Genomic DNA, 27,361 nt, shown 5'->3' on the forward strand with positions numbered 1-27,361 from the left:
GTGCTGCATTGTTATTCAGTCAATCACTGCACCCAGACTGTAAAGATTACATGTAAGCCATGGCCACCACCATCTCATCTCCTCAACTTCATAAGAACAGGCGTAGAGGGCAGTGGGTAGTGAGGACCCCGACTGGGTCTTGATGAGCACAAGCCCCTGCACTAATCACCTGTTGTAAAACTCAGCCATCCTGCCAGTCAACCAATACAAGAATGAGCTGGCTAAGGAAGCTATGTGCAGTCACTGATGATGCATACTGTTCAGCAAGTATGAAGGATTCACAAAGCACTGCATCTTATGTAAATGTATGTAAATGTTAGAACTGCATGGGTGACTCCTAAACACCTCAGTTCGCATAGTATGACATCATATGAAATTAAGCAATAAAACAAATAATTGTGTGTCAACAGCTCAGTGCTATATTTATGAATGTGCTGATTTAAGCAGTCTCCAATTATGCATGGCCTGTGAGCAGTTTTAATAACAGGTCATAAGGAACAGTCCGAAAACATTTAGCATCACATAAACTCCAGTGTCAGTCTTGTGTATTGGTCATTAGCAGTAATATGAATCAGGGTCAGTGTCTGTAATTCATGATGCATGAGATGCATCAGAACTCTTTCACTTGTCAGTGTGCATCCTCTGGCTCTGAACCCAGACACACCAAGCCACCAACAGAGTGGGCTAAGCAAAAGCAAAGCTACAAATGAATACTGTATACCACAATAAGAAAGCAGCAAGGTGTATTTTATGGACTCGTGTTTATCTTTTGTTTATAACAAAAACATTTTGAACACAGAAAAGTTTTACAGAAGACTTCCTTTTCTTCCTTTTTTCACAACTCAAGGAAAATTGTGTCTATGTAACTTCACATACACACTTATGTTGTGACAACACAGTAAAGCACCTTCTCACTGTTGCTGATTGGTAAAATAAAAAGATTACTGTACAGTTTGCTTTCATACATTCTCACATAGCTATTGTACAAAAATTCAATAGAAAGCTTCATACACCGAGAGTAATAACAAACTAAAAACAATGAATCCCCAAATCTTTAATGTTACTTGAAATGTTAAAACAAAAAAACAAAGAAACACAAAAACATATAGTGTGATAATTACATTTACTTCATTCTTTCACAATTATGGAATAATTATATGTAACAAAGGCAATAAAACTCTTACCTGTGCACAAAATATAAAAATAAACATTTTCCAAATAAGAAAAATAGACATTGGTTATATGTTTTGAAGGGTGGCCTGAAACTTCAAATTGAAAAGGGGGCAGAAACATTTTAGTTTTATTTATTGGCCCTGTCAAGACTTCTGCCACAATCTATGGGTAACTTTCTCATGAGCTTCAGTTATTTGCCTGAACTTGATACACTGATAAATGGGGGGCAGTGAACCAGGTATAGCCACTCTCACACAGTTCCTGCCAATTATATCTATATAGGTCAAGCTAAAACTTTAAGGACTTTACCCACAACTTATCCAACAAATGATTCAAAAGATAAATAAAAGACAAATGATCAGTGTTAGAAATGATCAATGTTTGGAGTTTTAGTTTTTATGATTGAATAACCCTGTACAGTACTATCTTATAGCTGACAACTGACTTAATATTCCTCCTAAGGAGAGGACATTTTTCTTTCATCACATATCATCGACGAACCATTACATTAATATGTAATTTAGTTTTCAAATGTTTACATGGATAGCCAATATAAAGATTACTAATAAATACTTAAATATATTAATATTACTAAACAGAGAGGCACACATTTTCTAATAACATGTAATGGACAATTGTCATATAAAAATGTACATTCAAACCCCTGTCCCCCTTTCCTATTATTTAATAACAAATAAAACAGACAATTGTATAGATGTTTTCTCTACATAATGCTATGGGTGAAAAGTTTCTTTGTTGGACTGGACAGACTGGAATTTTTCAATCCATTCAATTGTTTCCAATAAAAGAAAAAGAAAATGTTGATTTAAAACATCAGATAACTTAAGGTAGAAATTATATAAAAAGAAATTAAAAATACCTTATTACATTTGCATTTTATTTTTTGATTTCTCCTCTTGGTAAAAATGTGTTCCCATCTGCTGAGTACATTCAGTCTATTAAGATGCACATGCACTTAACTGGGGTAAATCCTCTTGGCAAGGTAAAGTGCACAGCCTGAAAGAGCCTCTCTTTTATTGTCTGTCCATTTACAGCGATACTCCCTCATCGTTCATGATTGGGCATCAGTCAACAACTGCCCTCATACTGGGAAGGCAGTGTGTGAAGGTTTTCCCATTCAGGCTTTAGTGATAAGGGCCAACCTGTGCCTAGGCTTACTCGTAGAATGTCAACCTGGAGTCTGTAAATCGATCAAATGGACAGAAAGACAATATCATTAATGTGGGGATTCATGCACTACAGTCATCCACACTTCTGGGATATCCAATCAATGTGGTCCCAAGAATCCTTCTGGAAAAGTCATCAGTCCATTTGCTCCATTTCCTGGAAAGCACTGTGGTTGGTCCGTTATCAGACTGTACTCTCCATGACCCACTCAGAGCTGCCAAACATCCCTTTGTCTGCCTCACCCTCACTCTCCTCACACTGCTGCAGCATGCCGTTCACCGAGAGGCTCCTCTTAGTCCAGATGTTGCTGATGCGCCGTGGGTAGGTTATGTATCCTGACGCTGATGCCCCAAACTCACCCATGTCGAAAGAGTGACTGCGCTTAGGCTTGCTCTCCAACGGCAATGCCCACAGCCGCCCCAGTCTGGACTCCCCGCGGCCCAGCAGAGGCTCTTTGTCAGAAATGGGGTCCACGACTACAGACACGGCTCTCGCCGACGAGGGGCCACCCAGATCCCCGGCTGGGGCCTTCAGGTCTAGGGAAGCGAAGGCACCCAGCAGGTGGTCCAGGTTCGGCCGTGTCTTGGCCGGAGCCTGCCTCCACCTGCTGGGCAGGGTTCTTGAGTCATGGCGGAGGTGGTAGCGTGCCACCTTCTCGCATCCGATCGAGTCTGCCGAGGAGGAAGAGGAGAGGCTGCTCCTTAGGGAGCCGCACTTGAACTCCACCACCTCGTCCTGCATCACAACCACAGCCTTGGGGGCCAGGGGTGGGGGGCCCGCATTCAACCACTGTGCCGCCTGCAACCCGCCGTTGGTCTGCGAGTAAGTGTTGCTGACAGTCACCAGCTTAGATACCTGCAAACCGCTGCTCACCTTGTACCGCACCATGAGGATGACAATGAATACCAGGAGAGTGGCCACGATCACGCCACCTATCACCAGAATCATGGTCCCCCCAAGGAACTGGGTGTGTAGGGACTGGCAGCGGGGGTAGTCATCGCGGGTCACGAACTGTACGCAGCCCACTATGTTGGTGGCAGTGAGGGTGGTGGCAGTGTCGTCCCAGATGGCAAGCACGCACAGGTCATACTGCATCCCCGGCATCAGGTTATTGACCACAAAAGCTCTGCTGGCCACTGGGATCATCCTTTGAACAGGACAAGAAAGAGCATGACTTTAATCCCAGCATTGCTACTATGAATCCCAGCATTACTACAGCGAAAATAGCACAGATCAAAGCCACTGATTAATTGGAGACATGTACATATTTATTATACTGCAAAGGGACACATGGAACTTGCAATGGACACCAAAACTAAAGCATATTTAAACCTAATTTAAAAGAACACTGATGAAAAGCTCAAAAACTGGAAAGTAACATGTATCACCTAAGGTGAGTGGAAATTTGCTAATTTCAAGATTCATCACTTGCCATAATCAAATTGAATAGTTGTGCTCAAATTACCAGGTATATTTTCTTAGAAAAACAGCAAAATACCAAATAGTGGCTAAGATAAATTCAAAAAAATTTTCAAAATGTTCAAAATTCAAAATTTCTTTAAATTCTATCTTACAGTGTAAATAAATAGGTTGAATAAATAATTATTGAAATAAAGTGACATGTCTAATTTCTGACTAAACATATGAATTATTTATATATATATATATATATATATATATATATATATATATATATATATATATATATATATATATATATATATAACATGGGAGAGAGAGTGAGAGAGAGAGAGTGAGAGAGAGAGAGTGAGAGTGAGCGAGAGAGCGATATTTAAAATTATAATAAAGTGCACAGTTTCCAAAGAAAGACACTGTAAGGGGTCCTTCCTCTGCTGTGCAAGCAAAGTGCTTCACATATAAAGTATATATATATGCATGTGTGTGTGATAACAAGTGTGCTACACAAGTGTACTACACTTCTTTTAATAACATTGGCAGGATATTTAATGAGAAATAAATTGAGGAGGGAAAAAAACAAACAAAAAAGGAAGATAAGCAGCTTGAAATACAGAAACAGACTTTTTGCATCATCATTGATTATCCTGACCCAGACAGAGCTCCTCTGCAAGTTAATTAAACCCTAAAGGTAAGTTGGTTTTTGAGTGTTTCAACAGAGAGCCTCTGGGATCATGACCTCTGCCTCTACCTAGGGAAAAAAATGAACAACGAGTTTAAAGCCTCTGAAAAAAGAAACAGGGTGAAGTAATTATCACAGGCAGGCATCAGGCCCAACTATCACTGTCTTGTGCATTCTTTCAGGATTCCTTACCGGTGAAACAGAGAGGGAATTTTAATTAAGGCATAATTGACAAGATGGCCATACTCTTCTGAGAGATTGCCTCATATATATCCAAGGATAGTTAGTGAGATGAAATGGCAAATAAAAAGAAGGCACATGTGCCTTATCCTTCAGTTGAATTGATTTTGTGCTCATACACTAGCAAAACAATGCATGTGTGGAGTCACCAAGGACACAGACACACTGTCCAGGGCCACATAAACTGCAATACCACACACACGTGAATTATGCACCAATTTAAACAGACAATTTTTGAGCTTTGTCATAAGGCCCATAAATCAGTGATGGATATAGAGGATACAGAGTAGCAATTGCCAATTTGAAATGAAATGCTTTGTGTGCCATTGAGTGCAGGTAGTATTCAATGAACATCATGCCTTTATAAACGATATGACATGGTTAATTTTATTATCCTGTCATGCATACAGTGTCATATTACAACAGCAATCTTACAGTAGTAATATTTACAAGGCCACTCACATGGTTATCAATCCCATGGTCTGTAGGACTGACATATTGACATAGTGGGCTTATAAAGTGCACTTGATTGATCCTTCCTTTAGCAGTGTATGGTACAGTGGTGAAGACACATTACATTATTCATGGTATGGTGGCAATGACACATTACACTATACTAAGCTTCCACACTGAGGAAGACCATTGCTCATTCTTAATTACATAACTATCACAGAGGAAGATACTATATTCTGTAGCAAACATTTTGCAAGACTGCGGAAACATTACACACACACACACACACACACACACACACACACACACACATATAAACACACACACACACACACACACACACACACATAAACACATGTAATGTGTCATCGCCACCATACCATGTGTGTGCTAGTTGATGAGGGGAAGCTCACAGATGCCTCCTCACACACATGCCAGCAACCCTGTGTCTGACACAAGAATGCCCCTCCACGCTGTAATGTAATGGTCATCTGACATCTAATTAATGAAGGAAGCATCAAGGAAAATGCTCTATTCTGTAGTGACAGTTTTGCAAGATTGCAACTTTGTGTGTATATATATATATATATATATATATATATATATATATATATATATAGTGTCAAAATTGGAGTGAAATACATTTTCAGAGAAACGGGACTTTTTCAGACAGAGGTCCTACATCAGCTGTGCAAGTTTTGCAGCAGAAAAAGGAGTTCCCATATTCAGTATTACACTTTTAATATGAACAGGAAGTAATTAAATTATAGTGTGTGTGTATGTGTGTGTGTGTGTGTGTGTGTGTGTGTGTGTGTGTGTGTGTGTGTATATAATTATACATATATTATGAGAATGCAATGAACTCAGAATTTATTGACCAAGCGTGTGATTCAGAAAGGAACCAATGAAACTCTATAGTAAAGTCTATAGTAAAGCTGCTTCAAATTATTGTTGCACTGAGTTTCTGACCTTCATATTTAATCCATGGTAAATAATACTAAACCATGTCCAAAATGTGGTGAATTCTGAAGCATTACTCTGTTTTGATTTTAATTGTGTGGAATAATCTTATAGAGTGACCATATACTGGTTTTCAAAAAAGAGGACACAGTGGATATGGGGTGGCACTGTGTAGACTGCACATTATCAAAATGTAATCAAAAGCAAATTCCAAACATTTTAGGCCATTTAAAAATCCCAGTTTTTGAAATTGCACATATATAGGTCCCAAAAAATGGCTGATGTCCTGGAAAATTAGGATGTAAGGCCACCCTACATCTTATATATAAGGTGAGTAAGTTTACACTTCACAGATGAATCAGCACATTTAAAAGGTACATCTTAAGCTTCCCACTGATTCTAGACAATTAGGAATCACTTCTTGGTGAAAGGACCTATTTGTTTGTTTATGGTAATTTTGTAGCACTGTGAACGTTCTGTTAACACAGCCTGTCAGACACAGCAGGGACATTTTGTAGCAAATTATTGTTGTACAAACAGAAAGTACAAAATAATTTCTCATCTGTGTAAATAAAAGAGCATATGATGTTAAAATGAGAAAAAACTGTTAACCTCATTTTGTTAAATGCTGCAAACACAAGTTGACAAACTCAAGTATACAAATGAGAAAATGTTTTGGGTTTTTTTCCTTCCCAGAAAAACAGAGGTTTGCATTTGCCTCACAATCTGTGTGAAACAGATGCAGTACAGCTGTTAAAAATAGCACCGCCTCACATTTATAGGCACCACTCCAGTTTTTAGCTATATATTACACATTGCTTTGACACAGGAACAGTTAAAGCATAAAGGATGGCCGAAGGGGTTCCTCGGTGTGTTTCGTGCAGTTTACAGCTGACACATAACTCACTGTATCTGCACTCTGCAGTATGCCAACTCTGCCTTACCAAATCCCATCTGATTTCCACAGAGAAGACACCTCGATTTAAATAACCCTGAGTGGAAAGGCTCATTCCAGACCTCCACAACCCCACCTCCCATCGATAAATACATGCATACAGGCTAGAGCGTGCTGTTAGAAAGGTCACAGGTTGCTCAGAGGTCAGAGGATGAGTCACTGATAAGACACATACTTAGATGATTTGTGTCATGACAGTAGCCGAATACCATAGGATAGCATATAATGTTGCAGTAGTGCAAAGTACTGCCTTGCCTTTGATAACAGAAAACAGGCTGTGCAAAATATCAGCTAACATATATGAAAAAAAGACTATTTTAGACTATATAGACTAAAAGCTATTTTCATTGACAAGTACATGAAGAAGAAGAAAGGCCACCATAATCATGTCACAATGGTGCATGTAAACGGCAGTTAAACCAACCAGGAGTAAAACCAGCATACCATTAAATCCCAGTGGGCTATGAATATGGGAATAAACTTACTGAATAAAAAGCTCAGCTGTTTTACATTATGATGAAGTCATGTAATTACATTCTATGGTGTTTTGCTCTGGGAAGCACAGTACATTCACTTTTGTTTGTGGTAATTGCTGAAAATAGCTAGAAGCAAATGATAATTATTTGCCGTTAAAGCATTATACATCATGAAAACATAATTAGAAGTTTTTCCTGACTATTTTCACCTTATTATTAGATTTTACGTATTAATTAGAGAACTAGTTATGCTCATAGGCCTTTTGAAAATAGGATATCCAGAATGTTACATCTGAATATTTAGTAAATTAGGCTGACTAATGCAAGAAAATGTGAAAGAAAACAGAAAATGAAATAGGAGAAAGCAAAATGGAAAAGAGAGGTGGAGTCAGCAAATCAGCGAAGAAGCAAGCTTATTTGGATGCTAATTAGCACTCAGAAGTGGTTACAGGGTCAAGACAATACGAATGCTTACCGGTAAATGAGGACCTCATCATCTGAGCAGTTGTACTGGAGCTGGTACATTTTCACCTTGGGAGTCACTTTGTTCACAGTCCACTTGATCAGGGCAGAGACCGAGGTGACCTCTGACACGGTCACCACCTGCTCCGGCTGTATTTTTGCCTCCCCTTTGCTGGTCTTGGCCGAGCTGGTAATGTCAGACAGCCTGGACTTGGGCTGGGCTGTGCGATTGGTGCCGTTGCTCAGGTGTGGCAGCTGAATGATGGAGAGCTCCACTGAGGCTGTGGACTCCCCCGCAGCATTGGCAGCAATGCATGTGAACGTGCCGTAGTCCTTGGACGTGGTCACCACAATGTCCAGGGTGCCATTCTCATAGATGGTGGCTCGCGAAGAGTTGCTGATCAGGCGGTCATCGGGGGCAACCCAGTGGATGTAGGGCGTGGGGTCACCCACGGCCTTGCAGCGCAGGCTGGCCGTCTGGCCCTCCAGCACCAGGAGCTTGTGCGTGTGCTGGGTGATGAGGGGCGGCTCACAGACAAATTCCTCCTCGCGCACGTACCAGAAGTAGCGGCCCTTCAGGCTGGATGGCGATGCGCAAGTCTCCTGGTCATCCTCGCGCTCCAGTCGCCGCAGCCACAGCACCTCACAGTTGCAGTGCAGTGGGTTGCCACCAAAGCTGAGCGAGAGGGCAGGAGCATACGGAGTGCTTGGCACCAGGCCACTCTGTGACCTTGCGAAGATCGGGTCAGGCGGCAGCTTCTGGAGCCGGTTGGATGTCAGGTCAAGACGGGCCAGCTTGTCCAAGTCAGTGAAGGTGCCCTCGGTGATATGGCTGATGAGGTTGTGGTCCAAGCTGAGTTGATGCAGGCTGAGCATCTTGCGCACAGCCTCCCATGGCATGCTACGCAGGTTGTTGTAAGACAGGTCCAGGTCCTCGAGCGTGAGTAGCAGGTCATTGAAGGTCTCGCTGGAGATGCGGCTCAGCTGGTTGTTGTTGAGGATGAGGTGCTGCAGGCTGACCAGGCCGCGCAGTGCATCTGGCCCGAGCTCCGTCAGTCGGTTGCTGTCCAGGTGCAGTGAGCGCAGTGTCTCCAGATCCACAAAGGAAAAGGGCTGGATAGAGCTGATGGTGTTCCGCGACAGTGTCAGGTCCACTAGGCTCGTCATGTTGACGAAGTCTTGCTGTGTGATCCGGATGATGTAATTCCCACCCAGGCGCAGCTCTACAGTCCTGCGGTCGATGTCTGGCGGGACGAAGAGCAGCCCTTTAGACGGACACAGGGTGCCCAGAGACTCGGACAGGTTCTGACACACGCAGTACTTGGGGCAGGCAATGGCTGACATTACTGCACTTCCCAGAAGCAGGAGGCCACAGAGCACTTTGGCCATGGTAGATTATGTACATGGACCTAAAAAAAGAGCAGGAACAGCGATCAGACAGCCCTTTTTGACACATATACACCATTACATTTGAGTCCCTACCTCCGCAGAACCTGTTAAATGTGCACCCTTCATTATGAGATAATTCCAACTCAGCCCCCTTCACTGTAGAACTAACTCAAATAGACAGGCATACGTGTTGCACTGGCCCTGTGTATACGCCTCCTGACTTCCTGTTCTGTCACAGCAGGGAGCTCCGAGCGCCGCTCCGCTCTCCCGCTGATGTGCCCAATTGTTCTTGCTTGCTGCAGTTTTAATGATCCATAGAACATCCACAGCACACATGATGTCAAGAAAAAAATTTACAAATGGGGTGGCTTGTCCGTTTTAAGAAGACGATGATTTAAGAAGAAGATGTCAGAACATCTTCTTTTCAACTGTCCACTTTAGCCCCTCTCATGCCCTCAGCATTCTAGCCTTCCTTGCAAATTTGAGAAGCTAAGGGAGAAAGACTTAAGAAAAGCTGCTTAAATAATAAAAAAGAAAGAAAAAAAGACATGATTCACTGTGGTAAATGTCAGCCACTGACTCATATGTCATGATACCACCTGACTTTTTATGACCTACTTAATGTAAATTTGGACATAAAACTTCTGAATCTTTCCCTTTAAGCCATGACAGCCCAGTGCCTTTCCTCAGTGTTTTTCTCTCTCTTTCATTCTCTCTCTCCCTCTCATTGTTTGGCCTCTTCCATTCTCCCTTCTTCAGTGTCTGTGTATTAAAAATCTGCTAAAAGATGAAATATGTCTGTATGCTGGAGGGGTCAGTCAAGTTTGAGGCTGTTAGAGTCTGTGTGTGCCTGTGAATAGCTAAGCAGCCTTAACACTCACCCACCCATCACCCCAGACACTAAGAAAATAGATGGGCAGACTCACCCTCAGACAACAGCACATAATACCCTTGGATATTTGTACCATTAATTCCAAATGCACTCAAAACCTAAATCAATTTTAATCAGCTTTCCATTGAAGCGATTCTTTAGTGACAAGTCAGGCTTGGAGGAGCAGAGGAACTGCTTTGATGGCTGTGAGATCCCAGCAGCAAAAGAGATGGAGTGACTTTAATTCCCAAGAATTAAAGTCAAGGTTAATAGTGCCCTCATCCTACAACATACCTCCCATAAAACGTCTTTATCGATGTCTTTAATCTCTGTCCCCTACCTCTTTTCCCTCAGGTCCCGTACATCCCTTAGTGGGTTTCCAATGACTCCTATTTATGAATGACATTTCACGTGACAGGCTCGTTCTGTTCCACGACAAGTTTGCAATCACATCAGGCAAAGCTGCAGCATTTTGACTGCATGTCATAGAAATATAATTGGATCGACGTAGCATGCGGAAATGAACGCATAGGATGGGCGGGTGGCGTGGGCGATGCAAATGTTGGGTTACAAATGCACAGGAAATTCTGAAAATCCTTTGGATTACATTAAACAGAATGGATTTGTCCAAGTTTATGTTTAATTATATTGCTACAGGATTATATTTATGTGCAACTAAAATATAATTAGCTTTAAAATTTTAAAAAAATTCCCCAGTACAGGAACTGTATTACAAGACTGAGCATAATTACTTATACCATATAATCTTTATCAGAAGAGCTAACAAACAAACCAACCAATAGAAAGACACAAAAGGGCAAAGGTCTATGTTGCTATTTACACAACCAACTTCTATAGCTAGTCATTCCAACCAGGACTGCCATTTTGGCACAAAGAGAATAGAGATGCCATGTCTAAGCATGAATACCTAGTGTGTCCTCACAAAACTGAGATTCCTCTCCTATATATCAATGTATAGAATATTCTGTGTATATTTAAGCAAAGATTTGGCTTAGTCTAAATAAAATGGAACCACCAACCATTAATGATCACTATATTTGAAGCAAACAGTTGCAAATGGGAAATATTTAGCATCTGAAAGCCTTTGTGAACTTTATTAGGCAATATTAGTTAGGTCAGCATCTTCTGAGCCATTGACTTTTTACTCCCCAACTACCAGTCATGTTGCATTGAGCTATATTGACACTTCTACTTTAATGTGGCACTCTATTAATCTTAAGCCACAGTAGCTGAATATTGCAAGTCTCTTTGGCACACTATGACCCACTCGACACACCATAGCTCAAACACTGATGTGCAGCTGGGGAAGATGTTTCACTTACTGTGACAGACACATGATTTCAAATACAACTCACACAACAATTCATTCCCACAAACCCACAAACTGAGCATCAGAAAAAAAAAATGGGAATAAGAGGAAGCCTTTTCATTGGCTGATCTTTGTTTGTGACATGCCTATCATGCTGTTCCCAATAAGGGAACTTTGATTTTAAATAATGAGAAAGAAAGAGTCAAAAAGAGACAGAGGGAGAGACAGAGAGAGTATATTTGAGATTAAATTAAAGTTTTTTCTGTCACTGTCAGTAAAACACAAACCCACAGGGGGAACCATGCCAACAAATATGTTCTTTTCAAAAAAAGAAGAAAGATATATTAAATATATTCTATGCACTGCTACATGACCTTGCTACATAACCCCCACCATTTTTAGAATGATCATAACTTTTAATGATTTTATGTCTGATGAACTAAAGTGTGTTAGCATGGATTTCACTCTGAACTAAAGCTCTATCTTATTTTGCAGTATTATCAGGAGTGTGCTTGGGGCATCGGGATATAAGTCATTTTTGACAGGTGAAACCTGATTAGACTGGATACAGTAGAGAAATGGCCTTTAGCAGACTCATGCCTCTCCCTCCCCTTTCCTGCATTACCTATTCTCTCATAACTGTCTGTCAGTCCTCATCTGTATTCATCTCGGTCCAACCAGCTAATGGTGCAATCATCAAAGGCATACATAACAAACTAGAGTAGTTCAAAATTGTTGAGCACCCTTTTTTAAGCGCTGTGCATTTACATAGACCTCATCTAACTCTGTTTGAAGGGGAGATGGAAGGAAGCTTGGCTCCTCTGATGATCAAACAGCCCAAGAATCTCTCGTTTGTCTGAGGTGCTGTTAAACAGGAGCTTGGCATGCTCCAAACTCACTTGAAGGAGACCAACAAAGAAGATGGGCGCATTGAGTCCAGAACCTTCTTTTTCAGTTCACCAGACATAAAGGCCAAAGTGCCCCTTAATGAATAGCTGAGTGCTGGAGAACATCAGAAAGTCTTTTATCCAAGGAAAGGAAGAGGAACCATAGACTCTGTCCAAACTACAATAGATGGAATGAGGGACAACCTCCCAAAAGCTGAGCAGTGCAATCCCAGAGCAGCAAAATGCAAGATGAAGGAAGTAGCACTTTCATATGGAAGTCCATTTATTGGGGACCCAGACAAGCAGTCCCTAGTGCAGGTGCCTGATTGGAGAGTAAGAGCAAAAAAGGACCATAATGCCAAAAAAGAGGCAAGGGGCTACCTCTGAAATCCACTTGACTCCTGACTGTTCAATGTAGAGTAGTATTCAACAGGACCAACAGGATCTTGGATCTAACCATTAACACTGGATCTAATCATTACTACTGAGGTGAGCATAAGACTATATTGGGGCAAAAAGATACCACTGATTGATGAGGTTACTTTCTTTCACAAGTTATATTGTGTTATATTGTGCTGATAACATACAGCGTATACATTGCATTGCTCCAGATACCAGAATATGGACATTATAAAATTCTAATCTCATTCAGTGTAAATCAATATTATGTATTGATCCTAAAATATTGCAGATATATCTGCAATTTTGTATTTACTGCTTCCAGCAAAATCTATGCCCTATACCACAAAAAAGACCCTACAACAGATCTAAAAAATATTATGTAGAAAGTAAATTAACACAAAGCTGTTATGTTTATTTTATTTTGCGAGAGTGAAAATAGATTTGTTGTGAAAAATGGAGCAGAAGTGTAAAATACTTTAGAACGAGTTAACGTTGCAGTTCACAGCAATTGTTATTGTCATCATGTTGACAACATGGGAATTTGTTATATGTCAGCAAAGCATTCATATTAGTTCAAAAACATATGAGCCAGAAAGTAAATGAAGGCAAGGTGAACCCTAGCATAGAATACAGTAACAGGGCAAAAGACAATGGGAGGAGGCTGGGTGGTCAGACTGTAACCTTCACTTGGACATGTGAGCGCAGCTGCCGAACCATCTGCTTCTGATCTGCTGGGTTTCAGGTGTAAAGCTGGAGGGAGCAGAGCAGCAGCCCAGTGGGTCCTTTTCTTCTCAAGGCAAAGGGCCAGTGCCTCATCAATCAGTCCAGAGCACTGACATGCAGTATTCCTAATGAGCACTGGGACATTCCCAATGTAGTGGATCTCATGCTGGAATGTGTACTATGACTCTCAGAGTGCTCTGCTTTAATTGCCATAGCAATCAATTACCTGTTCATGATTTCAAGTAATAATTTAGCTTTGAAATATCACTATAAAGCCTTACTCAATATCTTTAGGTTGCCATTATCGATGTTCCTACAGGAGATATGGATCACACTGTAATTAATTCAGAGTTATTGGCAGCTCTTTTTCCAGTATCCCTACAAGACAGGCTGCTGGGTTTACCTACCGTGCACAAGGGGATACGGAGTGACCCTGACTGAACCCTCTCCAGTGTGTGAGCAGGGTAACAAGACTCTGCACTGCAAGCAAGGAGAAGATGGACCACATGGTGTGGACTACTGCTGTTCATATTACGTTTTCCAGCCAAGGGCAGGAACTATACAGAGGTTTTGAAATAATAAGGCTATAACAACACACATTTTCAATTTACAGTTTCAGATGTAACGCAATGTTTAATTAGGTGGTCAAGATTTGATTAAATTTTTAATATTTAAAATTTTTAAAAAATGAAAAAAAATCTACAAATCTCTATTTACTTTGTTTCAAAGTAAAAGATTGCAAAGTAGTATGTGATACTATAAAACCTTGCTATCGAGTTATAAACAATAAACATTACACCTGAACTGTCTCATTTACAAAAGTTTATGTGACAATTGCCCGAGTGCCACAGGGCGTGGAACAGGACGCAAAAACTCCCTCAGTGTTGTTTAAATATGTGTCACATAAGCATATATTATATATCATTTTCCTGGAAATTATCAGTGACACTGTTTCAAATTTTACAATTTTCTTCAATACTGTACTGAAATTATTAGACCCTCAGGGAATTGCAGATAACCGTTGAAACAAGTAATGGGATGGTGACCAATATCACCTGCATGGATAGCAGTCAATGATACTAAATGATACCAAACATGCACAAAAATAAACCTACTTTGTTTGCCAATGTGTGTTGGTGGTGGGAAGGGACTGGCCATCTTTCCTTATATATGCAATGTACCCTTCCCTTGCAGGTTGAGTAAAAATGCCTTGTAAACCTCTTAAGTCACTCCCAGGAGTGATAAGCCACTTTAAAGACATGTTGAGATAATGATGCCATTCATATTCATTACACAAATGCCATAAAATTTAATCTGCTCCTGCCTAAGTAATCCAGTTCATTCAAATTGTCAGAGAATACCAAATTCCAAAAAGACAAATTAAACATTCCCTGAGAGCCGGGGATTTGGTGCAGAGTGGATTAGCGGGTTTTTGACTGAGGACAAATGAGTTCCTCGTGGATTGCTTGTGGCCTGCATCACAAACCTTCTTATCTCAGCAGATTTAGAGATATACAATCAAATCTAACCAAATGATCCCGCATTTGTTGTCAAGGAAAAGTTGGAGGAACCTGCACTACTGTTCTAAGTAATCTAAGTGCATGAGCAACTGAGGGAGGGTTCGTTTAGAAGAAGAAGTTTTGGGTTGTAAATCCTATTAATACTGGGACATCCATTGCTGCTGAAGTCTTGTATAAAGCTAACAGAAACTTTTTAAAGACATTTCAGCTGTCTATAACTCTGTACACTCAGCTAAGATGATGGTTTAAATTACTGTGTACACATCTTCTGCACATATTTGCTGATGTCACATCAAGCTAGAGACTAACAGACCAATAGCCCCAGGGCTTCTAATCAATCATACTGTATTGCCTGAATTACTCTACTGTCAATGTCAATACAGGTTAGTTATCGTACTAGGATCAGTCTCTGGATCAGTCTCTGCAAGAATACACTGATGGTATTGATGCTGGAATCCATACTAATGACATTTATTAATCCCAACAAACATATTTTGTCATTTTGCCATTAACGACAACAGCAATATTAAAACATCCTAACATGAAAAAGATCCACGTCTGACGCTTGACCGCGTCCATTTCAGCGCCTTGTGCCCATGTTTTCATTCAGCCGTTCTTTTCATTTATCCTCCCTCACAGCATTTTTCATAACAAGCCCACCATGGAAAAGGTCAGCTTGATTAAAAGCTCTCTCTCCTTCCCCATCCGCACCCCCCCACCCCCGGCCCCTCGGCTGGCCTGCTATCTGCTTGTGCTAATCACTCCCACCCTGGCGTACAAATGCGTTCCGTCTCCCTGCTCTTTGATGAATGCATGGCCGATGCTTGGCTGATGCTGCCTTATCTGGAAGTGATGAAAGCCCTTGTGGGGGAAAAGAGAGGATGGCAGCAAGGGTGAAGGCGACACCATGAGACGCAGGGGGTGGATCCCTTGTGGCGCCCAAATTAATTTTCACCGCAGGATGCAGAAGTTTAAAAATGTGATTGCTTCTCTGCTCAACAGCAGGCTAATTAACCTTAATGGCTTATGTTGTGTCTACGTTCTTCTAATCTGCTGCCTTGTGTTTATTGTTTGGGGTGACGTACTGTGTGTGTGTGTGTGTGTGTGTGTGTGTGTGTGTGTGTGTGTGTGTGTGTGTGTGTGTGTGACAGTTTGTAGTTCACATTTTTATTTAAATGTGCATCACTTCAACATTTGCTTTTTAGTAATGAGATAATTTAACACAGTGGATGTTCAGCACAGATGATGTTTGGTTTTTTTTTGTTGTTTGTTTGTTTATTTTGTTTTCTATTACAATATGCTCCACAAAATGCTGCATAAAATACATATTTGCAATATCAACATGAGCTCCTTTTTAAGTGAAAAGCATCTGGACTGATTATACCCATATCCTCTGCTTAGGCTTTGGTTGTTTTGCACTTATAGGAAAATAAGAGTCTCATAGTACATCACTCCATATATGTCATATGTTGTCTCACAGGGGCCGGGTCATGGGCACAGGGTGCATCCTCTTTACATTGCCCATCAAACACTACTCCTCAGGGAGCTAGTGGCAACACCCACCCTAAAGACCTTGGTAGCACGAGAGAGCAGGGACATGAACGAGCAACAGACCACTCAAGCACAACTTAAATGTGCGTGCAAATGTGTGAGTGACAGAGAGAGAAAGAGAAAGAGAGAGAGGCTGAGAGGGAAGAAGAGAGATATGTGTCTTCCTCATAGGTCACATCATTCTAAATGCAGCTAGAGTGAAACTGTGAAATGTAAACACAGTGTCTATTTATTCACTTCCAATATGACTTCATGCATGAACAAACCCAGAGACTCTTAATGGATCGGTGGATTTTGGCTGAATAATGACTCCAGTTTGAGAAGCTGAAGGACTGTGTGTTTCTCAAGATTTTCTTCCAGTCAAATTCCCTGGGCCTTTGTGAAACTAAGTCATCATCTATGACAGAAATTGCACTGCAGGGGAAAATAATGTGATCCCTTATTACATTTTGGACAGTGCCTCTATGTAGTCAATAACGAGGGCTTAATAAAACCACTAAACATTAGCTGAGCTGCTTCATGGTGGGAAGTACATGGATCGCACACGATTGCACAATAGCCGAGTCTCCCAGAGCTCACCCCAAGTTCCTGACCTACAGTCTTTCATTCCTGAGCCTCTCCAGGAACCCACTCCCCATAATAAAGACCTGTTATCTGTTTTTTTGTTAAGTCTTCAGCTCTTCCCCTGTGGTCAAGCCCACATTCAATGGATGAATAAGTTATAAACCTCACACTCAGGCAACGAGCTCTTTAATGGCAGTGCTTATGATTCTGTATATAAATATGCTGGAATTATGTCTCCAGAGTGTCTTTTGCCCTAATGCTCCTATATGTTTTGAGAGACAAACTGTTTATCTAAATTCCAGAACCACACACAAGGCACTGGAGTCAGAGTGCATATGATAGTGCATGCTTTAGGGCACTGTGTATTTGTTCAGGCTGCCAATCACAGCTACAGTAAATCGATCAATACACACTACTCACCAACATGAAGGACATATGCACAGTAGCCATGGCACTTTAAAGTATATCCCCAGGGATCTACTGTTACTGTACTACAACTAAGCCTCCGGTCTATTCTGCCCACATCTTCGAGAGAACCTAGCATGCCAGAAAACATTGCTGCAGTGGTCACCTGCTCCCCAAACCCCCACTTCTGGTTCCAGCAACCCAGAGAACAAGGTTCTGCTCTTCTTGGAGAACTGCCAGACACCTATCTCATCCCTAGTTCTGCATGTACCGCCTACAAGTGTCTCAGCATGACAGAACCACATACATTTGAGAATGATGGTGAGGAAGAGGGCAAGCAGTTTTCAGAAAACAGGAGAGGAGCAGGTAAGTGGGTGGGGGAGAGAGAGAGTTGGTTGATCTTACTTCCGTCTGCTTCACAAATCTAAGACAGTAGAGGCAGCAAAATCTAAGAAAGAAGAGGCCATCTCTGTTCGATGGAGTGCAGAGCACTCAAAGCTAAAACAGTATGATTTATGGCTGCCACTAGGGCTCCAGAGCACCTTTTCACAGACAGTAAATATGCAGATCAACTGAACCTAACAGCTTCTATCCATCTCTCTCCATACATCTCCAGCATCAGCATAAGAGAGAGAGAGTAAGAGAGAGAGAGTGAGAGAGAGAGAGAGAGAGAGAGAGAGAGAGAGATTCATTGCCTGTCTTATTTTGACTTGCCTTTAAATGTGAGTTCTAGCCTTTTAAATTGTCTTTCACAAACATCCCCTCCAAAGAGTTCTTCCAGCTTTCTGTATAAGATGAGCTTCCAGCTCCCAATAACAAACAGTCATATGAGGGCAATTACCACTCCCAGAACACACACAATATATTAATGAGAGTGTGGGACAATGTGGGAGACTAAAACACAGCATGAAATGTGTAAAAAACACAAAGAGAAATCATGAGGTTGGACAGGCGAAGCAGCAACCAGTAACAAAGGAGTGAGAGCAGGAGGGGAACCAGGCTGCGGAGCGGATGCATCATCCTTCACATGGATCAAAACAGCCTCTTCAGCCGTTTGCCAAGAGTTCTCTTACCAAATCATATTAACCCCCCACCCCCAACCTTTAACTGAGACCACTGCTCCATGCAGACTTCCGGCATCCACAGCAACCACACTTGTTCCTTCATTGGTTTGTTTCTGCAGGAGGCTGGCCAAATGAGAAGGCCCTTCGATAATACCAGAAGCTAAAACCAAGAGGCCACCAACAAGCCATGAGTTATTAAGCTGGTAATGTGATTAATGGATGCTAGTCTACGTCTACGATGCTAGTCTAAAATAAATATTTACTTGGTGATATAAATAAAAGCTAAAAATGATTAACACTTTTAAACACTAGGCTTGCTATTTGGTTATTCACCTTAAGGCATGTTATTGCGGTAAACACTGTAAATTATTTACTAAATATGTTGAAATTTATAGGAAAGTTAGTATTTACAAACAGTGAGAAATGCATTTCTGAAGGCTAGCAGGTTATGTAGGGTGGCCATCATTTATGAAATAAACAGAAAATGAGGTCATGGACTCATGTATCACATAGCAATACCAAATGTGAAATACCAAAAGAATACAAAACTAAAATAGCACATATGCCATCTCATTTTTTTTCCATCTAAAACATTCCAGTATCATGCAAATTCTGACATTTGCCTAGAGATTATTGATAGTTACTTCTATAAAAACAATGCCTACTTCTGAAAGCCAACACCAGCACCTAATTTGTGCTTATATCTGACAGTTTGTGTGTGTCTAGTGTTTCACAAGCACTTTATGAGATTTGCCTATAATTGTTTTCATTAGGTACTTAATTAATCAAAACAGCAGACTGCATTTAACTAGTGGATTATTATACACAAGCAAAATGTACTCCAGTCTTTATTATCAGGTTATTATTTTTAAACCAGAAAACTGAACTAGGCAAACCTAAACAGGCATTTCACACAGTTGATCTCATACCAACTACTGGTAAATAATTAATATTTTAAGCTACGTAGAGAATATGAGCTCTTCAGTTTAGCTGGAGTGAATTTTGAATGTACTGCTGTACAGTTTTCTGCAGAGAAGCTGAAGGACTAGCACTGTATGTACATCTCAATGACAGTGTGACATTGTGTTTGATGTTGCATGTGGCCTGGTGGGTATACATCAAAAAAAAAAAAAAAAAAAAAAAAAAAAAAGGAAAATTGCATTAAAAAAGCACAGACGGAAAGAAAAGCATGGAGCCTCCAAGGGCGTCGACATACACCTGCAACAAAGTGGGAAACACTAGCGCGCTACGTTTTCATTAGAAAGCGAACTTCAGCTCCTGACTCCCTTTCTGTGCGTTCCCATATGAGTAACTCCTGTTCTGCTAGAGTTCAGTGTTGGCGAACAAAGGTTGCCGCCATGAGACGGGGCGGCGGCTGGCGCTTTCTGAGCGTATTAGTTCCGCACTGACGGTTTTGTCACGCTGATTCTAAGGGATAGAAACTTATGCAGCTTTCACCAGATCAGTGCTGCTTCTCTTGGGGAATTGGGGGTTTTTTTCTTCTTTTTTTGTGCATTGTGTGCAGTGCAGGGGGGGAAAAAAAAAAAAAAAAAAAAAACACATCAGAGGTGTCCTACTTTTTGCAATCATTCCTACCGCAGTCATTTAACTAATGGGGAGCCCTCGTCTAAAGGAATTAGAAAATGGCAGGAGTGATTAATTATCATGTGAAATAATTATCACCCAAAAACACTGAGCAATCTCACAGTAATGAGAAATGTAATCCTACCAAGGTACGACAGAGACCCTTTATGACTCCTTTTAGATTTGCCGAGTCAGAATCCTGTTAAAAGGGTACAGCAAAGCAGCCGACTGGCAAAAAAAACCTCCTGCTTAAAAATAACTTAGGGGTGGCAATAGCTGATGAGAGAACAATACTGCTTTGGATATTCATTCATATATTAAAATGAGATGGATTCTAATTGACTGTGTATGAACTTAATCCCATCGTGGCCCCAGTACTAATGAAATATGAATGCTACTACATATAAGCTGCCAGTGAACATAATGTGGTTTGCCTCTCCCCAGGAAATGTTTGACAAGTGCTTTAGCAGTGAAGCCTTGGCATTTGCTTAGCTTCCATTAGAATACAGAAACTCATAACCTGTAGGGTCTAGCAGTTGCAGGAGGGGTAGAAGCATGAAGGTCATTGATGGGGGGGACCTTTATTGAGAGAATGGACAGGTGAGTACAGAACAAGCAGAGCTGGGATGACGACCCCTATGGGAATGCGATCGGCAGTCTAGGCTGCACAGACTGACAGGTGTCTGACAACACTATGTCAACAGCCCTCGAACCCACACAGTGCCCTTTAAGCCATGTTAGAACACAGGAACCTGCAAAGAGCAAAGTAACAAGACAGGACGTGATTGTTGTCATTGTTCATCTACTCAAAAAAGGCCGCACTGATCTATGACATTTTCCTTGGTAATTTGATATTTATGCATTTTGGAATGTAAGTAATTTTGGGGTGTAAATAGTATAGTGAGTCCTTTTTTATGGAATTTATGAAATAATACTTATTTGTGCTCAAGTGGTTTTCATTTCTGTGGGGCTAATTCAATGCTTGCATGGTTTTGCTATTTGTCTACTGGCCCATGGAAACCATGAATGTAGTAGGTATGTAGCTGCAAGACAAACATCCTTGACCATGAAACTTAAGTTAGCTGCTTAAAACAAGTGCATAAAACATTAGGGACGTCTACCTAATATCTTACTGTAAACGGTAGTAAGTCCACATGCATGTAATAAGCCTGTCTACACCTCACTCCGGGTTCTTTGTTACTGATGAAAGATGAAATGAAGAGACTAATGGTGATGGAGATGACTGACATGATTCAGAACCCATCAGTCATTCACCAGCATGTAAGATCAGCAAGTGCAAAAGCTACAGAAGGGTACTAAACACAATATCAGTGTCCCTTTAAGTCCTTCTCGAGAACACTAATTTTTGAACATTTTTGGAGGTTTTTATTTTCTGAAAGGAAAAAACATAGGTAAATGTGCAGTTTGCTTTACACCACAAATTGTTTGACCTTTAAAATTCAGAAGTAAGAGTGAAACAAAGCAGTGAAGCAGAAGATTATTTAAAGGCCAGTGCAGAAGTTCACTGCATTAAGAAGGAATAAAACAAAAATAAATTGAACAACCTTTCCTAATTTCCTGCTTTCCTAATCAGACAAGAGCCTCCAAGAGTCCTATTTGATGTATAAAATGGAGTTGTGCAGTAACTGATGTTTGGGAAAATGCCGAAACCTCATCTGCTCCCTTTCAGTTAAAATAATCCTACATAAAACCACTCTTTCCTGTGTCTGTACTCTACTGTCTCAATCTGCCATGTCCACATCTCCTCTCAGTCCTCCACAAACCCTTCATATTTGGAAGTTCTGCAAGGTAGCACAAATCCCCAGACCAAGAACTTCCAAGTTCTTTCCATCCTTTAAGAGTTTTGGAATCACCCAGTCCACTACTGATTAACTGAGCATGGCCAGCTAGTTTCTGGCCTTCTTTGATACCAAACTACTCAAACAAAAATGTCAGAAATTATGCAAATTGAGAAAGATTTTGCATTAATTTGCCAAGCATTAATTAATGCAGTTGTATGAATAGCCAAGGAAAGATAAACTAACACCAGTCCCAACCTTTCATTCTTCTGATACCATTTAAAATTAAAAATGGTTCTGAAATCAGGAGTCTATGTTCTTGCTACAGCTGTAGCATACACAGTCTTAGACTTGGGACACTAAGCAATTTCTGCTTTTTTGTTGAATAAATGTAAATTGCCATATCTCTCCATCCTAGCTCTTTTTTCAGGAGCCAAATCAAAACAATCATTAATTTTACACCACCAAATTCATGATTGTATTGGTTCTTAAATGCCACAGTCAGGGGTCCTAAATTAAACCAGATGTCCCTTGTATTACATGTTGTAAAATAAAGAAGCAAGAGAAAGAGGAAAGTAAGAGCACTAGCTGTGACAACTAGCATGTCTGCATTGTTTACAAACATTGAAACCAATTAAACCAAGCCATTTGCTACCTTTGCCTGCACTGTGTAAAAATGAGAACCAAAGTGAATGTATCACAAATATAAAGCTAAAAAAAATGTGTTTGCCAATCCCAGATTGTGCCTCTAACTGGCAGCCTGCATGTGGATAGTATTTGGAGAGATGTTCACATCCGTTAACAGAACAGAATCAGTCTGTGATGGAACCATCATGGCAATAACCCTGCACAATTTTGTGTTTAATTTAATTTTGCTGCAATTTAATGCATTTTTAGGATTACTAAACTGTGACAAAACATTTCAGTACTCTTACAGATATCCACAGTTATCACTGTAACTACACTACATAATGCACTATATATTGTATTTTTAAAAAAGAATGGGAGGGCCTTGTTCTGTATGTACACATCAGTAATTTAATTATTAGCCAGAACAATAGCACAGCTAAGCACTTGTAATCCATTGTGATCTCTGATGTCATTGCATATATGTTCCAGTCAAATAAGTGACGAAAGCCAACAGAATGACCTGCTCTACGCTGTTTATATCATTCGCTCAGGCATCAAACAAAGCCACCAAGCCTGAAGACTTTGCCTGCATATTTTTGATCAGTCTGCTTTTATCCTTTGTGAGCAGAGTGGAGGAGCTGTGCAGAATAGTTACGTGGCACGATGATACTGTATATGGAATTCAATCTCCGAGTATATGAAAAATAAATTAGATTTCCCATCACAAACATCTTGGTGTATTTCTAGGTTCCTACTGCAGAGGTTCCAGGTCCTTCCTGTGGAAGGGACTGGGAAAATCAGGGAGGGTGGTGAATATTCATGTAGATTATCAGGGAAAAGGGTAGGTAACATCATGTGAGAAGCAGACAAATAAAGTAATTATCCCATATCTAAAAAAAAAAAATGCAAATAGAAATGTGCAAAATTTATCCCATATCCCATATCTAAGAAATATGCAAATGGAAATATGCAAAAGCTACTGAAAAAAAATTCTTTGTAATCAGATATGTGGTGCTCAAATTGCAAAGAAAGCCCTTTTTTCCTCTGGAATAATCCAGAAGCAATGCCCCGTGTGCAAACATTCAAACAGATTATGATCAGATTAGGGCTTTGCACCTGTCAAACTTCCAGTGACTCACCAAAGTATTTGTGCACCTGTAAGATTTTGCTTTGTTTAATGCATTTTAATGATTCGGACATGCTCCTGATAAATAGAAGAATGTATTAAAGCAAAAGAAAAACACTAAACCATTACAAACATGTATGCTCACCTTTCCATCTGCTAAATAATAACAAACCAAAATGCCAAGATTGTTTAAAACTCCCTAAGAAGGCTATTCTTCTTTGGTCCAAATGTAGTCATTGCTAATAAATAACTGGAATCACATTTATCAATGATATAACTTGGCTTGATACCTCCAGGTCAATAAATAGCTTATTTGCATTTAAATTAATTGCATTTCATTAGATAATAGTAACTAGACAATACATTTTCAAAGTAATCATTATGCCCGTCACTGAACTATCATTTATATTTTCATAGTTACACAGAAAATATAAATGAAAGGTTTTTTTGGAATTGACATAGAAAGACTTTCCGTACACTTTTCAGCAGTGTACTTGCAACAAAAGATGAATGAGAGCAGGTCCTTCTTACCTAAATAGTGTAGTTTTCTGCCATAAGGCCCCTCTCCCCCTTTCAATGGCAAAGACTCTTAATTGCAATGTTACTCAACAAAGGTGTCCATCTGCAAGAGAAAAAAAAGCAATACATATAATTCAGAAACAAAGTATCATTTGAAAACATACTGTGCCACCTTGCCAAAGTGAAGCCCAAAATTGTATTAACTTTGCAAAGTTGGCTTTTTTGGTACTTGTAATGCAGCAGACACACATACAAAGCAGGTTATATATTTGACTCTATGTATAATCTAAAGCTTTGAAAATAATGTAGAGAATGTTGAGACCCACTGGACAAATCTGAAATGCTTCAAAACGAAATATTATTTTGCTCTGGAATAGGAGCACGCACTTTCGTTACACGAACAAACATCGTCCTCCCCACCTCCACCACTACCACCAACCCCCAAAATAGCCCTTCACTTAAACTAACATTGATTAGAGGTCTGCCATCATAACAGCCCATAAAAGGAGACTTTTGTGGAGCTCGCTTAGACATACATGCCAGTGGGCGGTTCCTTCCACCTGGCTGGCTGGGGGAGTGGAGAGAAGTACATGGTACATCCCAACAGGACCCAACAAACCCTCAGCTTGCAAAATGCTGGGCAGGCTGGGATCAGATATGGCAACAGATGCAGCCTGGGCTTGAGAGATGTCTCAGAGAGGCCCTCCACACTGAAGCCACTCACACTGGCTATCATTACCAGTTCACCAGCAGGAACGCAGTGAAACTCCATGAGAAGAGGGAAGATATGGACAATTGTTTCTCAACAAAACTTATTTCTTCTGGAATCCTGGCCATTCAAAATGTTCCAGTTTAGGGCCAGTTAACTAATATAGTTAATTACCATTTAGATGCAATAGGTTAATTAATCCACAAAAAGACATCTATACTTCCTAAGACACTTATTATTGTTTATTTTTGTTACTTATGTTATTTAATTTCCATTTTATTTATGATTTAATGTTATGGCATGTTTTATAATTGTGATTTGTTTTGTATATATTACTGCATTGACAAATCCTTCCTCTAATGCTTTTTGAACTACATCACAACAGATAGAGGCATTACCGGGGCATTATTCTCTCTCAGCTCTTCTCAAACAGAATAAAAGTGTATTCCACAATTTGGATTCAGCTGTAATCTAAATGGCATAGAAGTATGTGCAGATGAAAGAGTCATGAACACAAGAGAATAATATACCCTTTTTGCGTAATATGTTTGCTCAGATCAGTGTTACAATATAAAATAAAAATGCTATCCTACTGAACAATAAAAACTAATAATTTATTATTGTTGTTGTTGTTGTTGTTGCTGTCACTATTATTAATTTATGTTGTTGTTGTTGTTGTTGTTACTTTTATAATCATCACCATTATTATCAATAATAAATTTGATGATAATAATAATAATAATAATAATGAGCTTTTTAGAACCCCCATTGATGATGAAGGTCTCTATTAGTGCATTTATGAATTTGTGTGTTTATTAACTTTTCATCCTTTTTGTTAATTCTTCATGAAAAAGTTAAAAGACCTTGATGCGAAAAGTGTAGAGCATATTTAAATGAATTTTACCTTGCACAATGTCACTGCTATGCCTACGTGTGTCACTTCAAAAGCACACAGGAAACACAATTACTATAACTTTGTTGCTCTATGAAACAAGCCCATGAAGCAGAATCATCACTGACTTGGTCTGCACTCAAACAGTATTTTCATAGTTTATCTAGTCCCAGTGGCCCCATGAAGAAGATTGATAGATTACTGTTGTTTCATGGAATATATTTACACTTTTCACAAAGAGCACACAATGCATTTCCAATTCCCCCACATTTATGTCATATAGCTACATGAAATATTTGCAAGAGAAAAGAGCTGAACTAGGAGAAGAGTAATATTGGATCATTCTTCCATATTGTATCTGCACGATCATTTGCTTTCAGCACTGATGCTTGGTAATCAGTGGTCCTCACTACGGAGCATGATCACTTGTCACAAATGCCCAAACAAATTCACCCCCACTCCAAAGAAATGCTCATATGATGTGGGTGGTGAAAAGGAGAGGGTATCTGTGACGATGGGACAAATAACGCAGAGGAGCTCAGTAATATCCTGCCACTCTTTATCTCCCTCTATCTCCAGGTCTCACGTTCACTCTGCCGTCTCTCATGATATGCACGCTCTTTCTCTCATTTTATCCCCATTTTGCAGTTCACCCCCCACATACATACTTAGAAGTCACACACACACACAAACACACACACACACACACACATACACACACACACACACACACACACACACACACACACACACACACACACACACACACACACACACACACACACACACACACACACACACACACACACACACACATGCATGCTTCCACATGTCACTCTCAGCGATCAGGCTAAACTCTCATTGTGTTTTGTGCTCATCATACCCTCACCAGCTAAGTGGGACACACATTTAATAAATTCAAACAAATTTTCATCATTTCCTCACAGAAATATTCAATTCTGGGGCAGGGCTCACATACTGCAGCTTACCAACAATAAGGTCTACTCAGGGACATGCTGTCCACCTATTTTTAGTTACTCAGGCCTCATTTGAATTATTTCACAGAATTTAAGCTATAAGGACAAATATAAACATGAACATTAATTAACAAAAGGCAAAAGTGTAAACCCTTGATGACCAGCATTCTGATCCTTAGGCATACAGTATTCTAAAGATTAGGTTTATTTATATTCTTTCACAGAAAGAAATCTACCCTATTCTTTTCTAAAGCTCCTTTAATCATAGCTAAGTGTGACTACAGCATGTGAAGTGTTCCCAAGCTTTATCTTTTCTTACTTGCGATTTGAGTTGTAGTTTTGGTTACAAACTTAATGCAAGCTGAAGGGCAGAGAAAGCATGTAGGCACTGCTCGGGATTTGTGTGTATGGTTA

General features: G+C 40.2%; 1 protein-coding gene across 2 annotated transcripts in view; it reads right to left on the reverse strand.

Annotated features, from left to right (window-relative positions):
• Window positions 1-737: 737 nt before the first annotated feature.
• The window catches only part of LOC113591837 (leucine-rich repeat and fibronectin type-III domain-containing protein 2), a 74,011-nt gene continuing 47,387 nt past the window's right edge, over window positions 738-27,361 (reverse strand). For both annotated transcript variants that reach the window (XM_035533117.1, XM_035533119.1), the window contains exons 2-4: window positions 24,382-24,472; window positions 8,019-9,414; window positions 738-3,508 (exon numbers count right to left, since the gene is read on the reverse strand). In XM_035533117.1, coding sequence (XP_035389010.1) covers window positions 2,545-3,508; window positions 8,019-9,394 — 2,340 coding nt within the window. In that variant the 5' untranslated portion in view covers window positions 9,395-9,414; window positions 24,382-24,472 and the 3' untranslated portion in view covers window positions 738-2,544. The remainder of the gene's footprint in view (window positions 3,509-8,018; window positions 9,415-24,381; window positions 24,473-27,361) is intronic.

This window comes from Electrophorus electricus, chromosome 13, assembly GCF_013358815.1.
Source record: "Electrophorus electricus isolate fEleEle1 chromosome 13, fEleEle1.pri, whole genome shotgun sequence".
NCBI lineage: Eukaryota > Metazoa > Chordata > Actinopteri > Gymnotiformes > Gymnotidae > Electrophorus > Electrophorus electricus.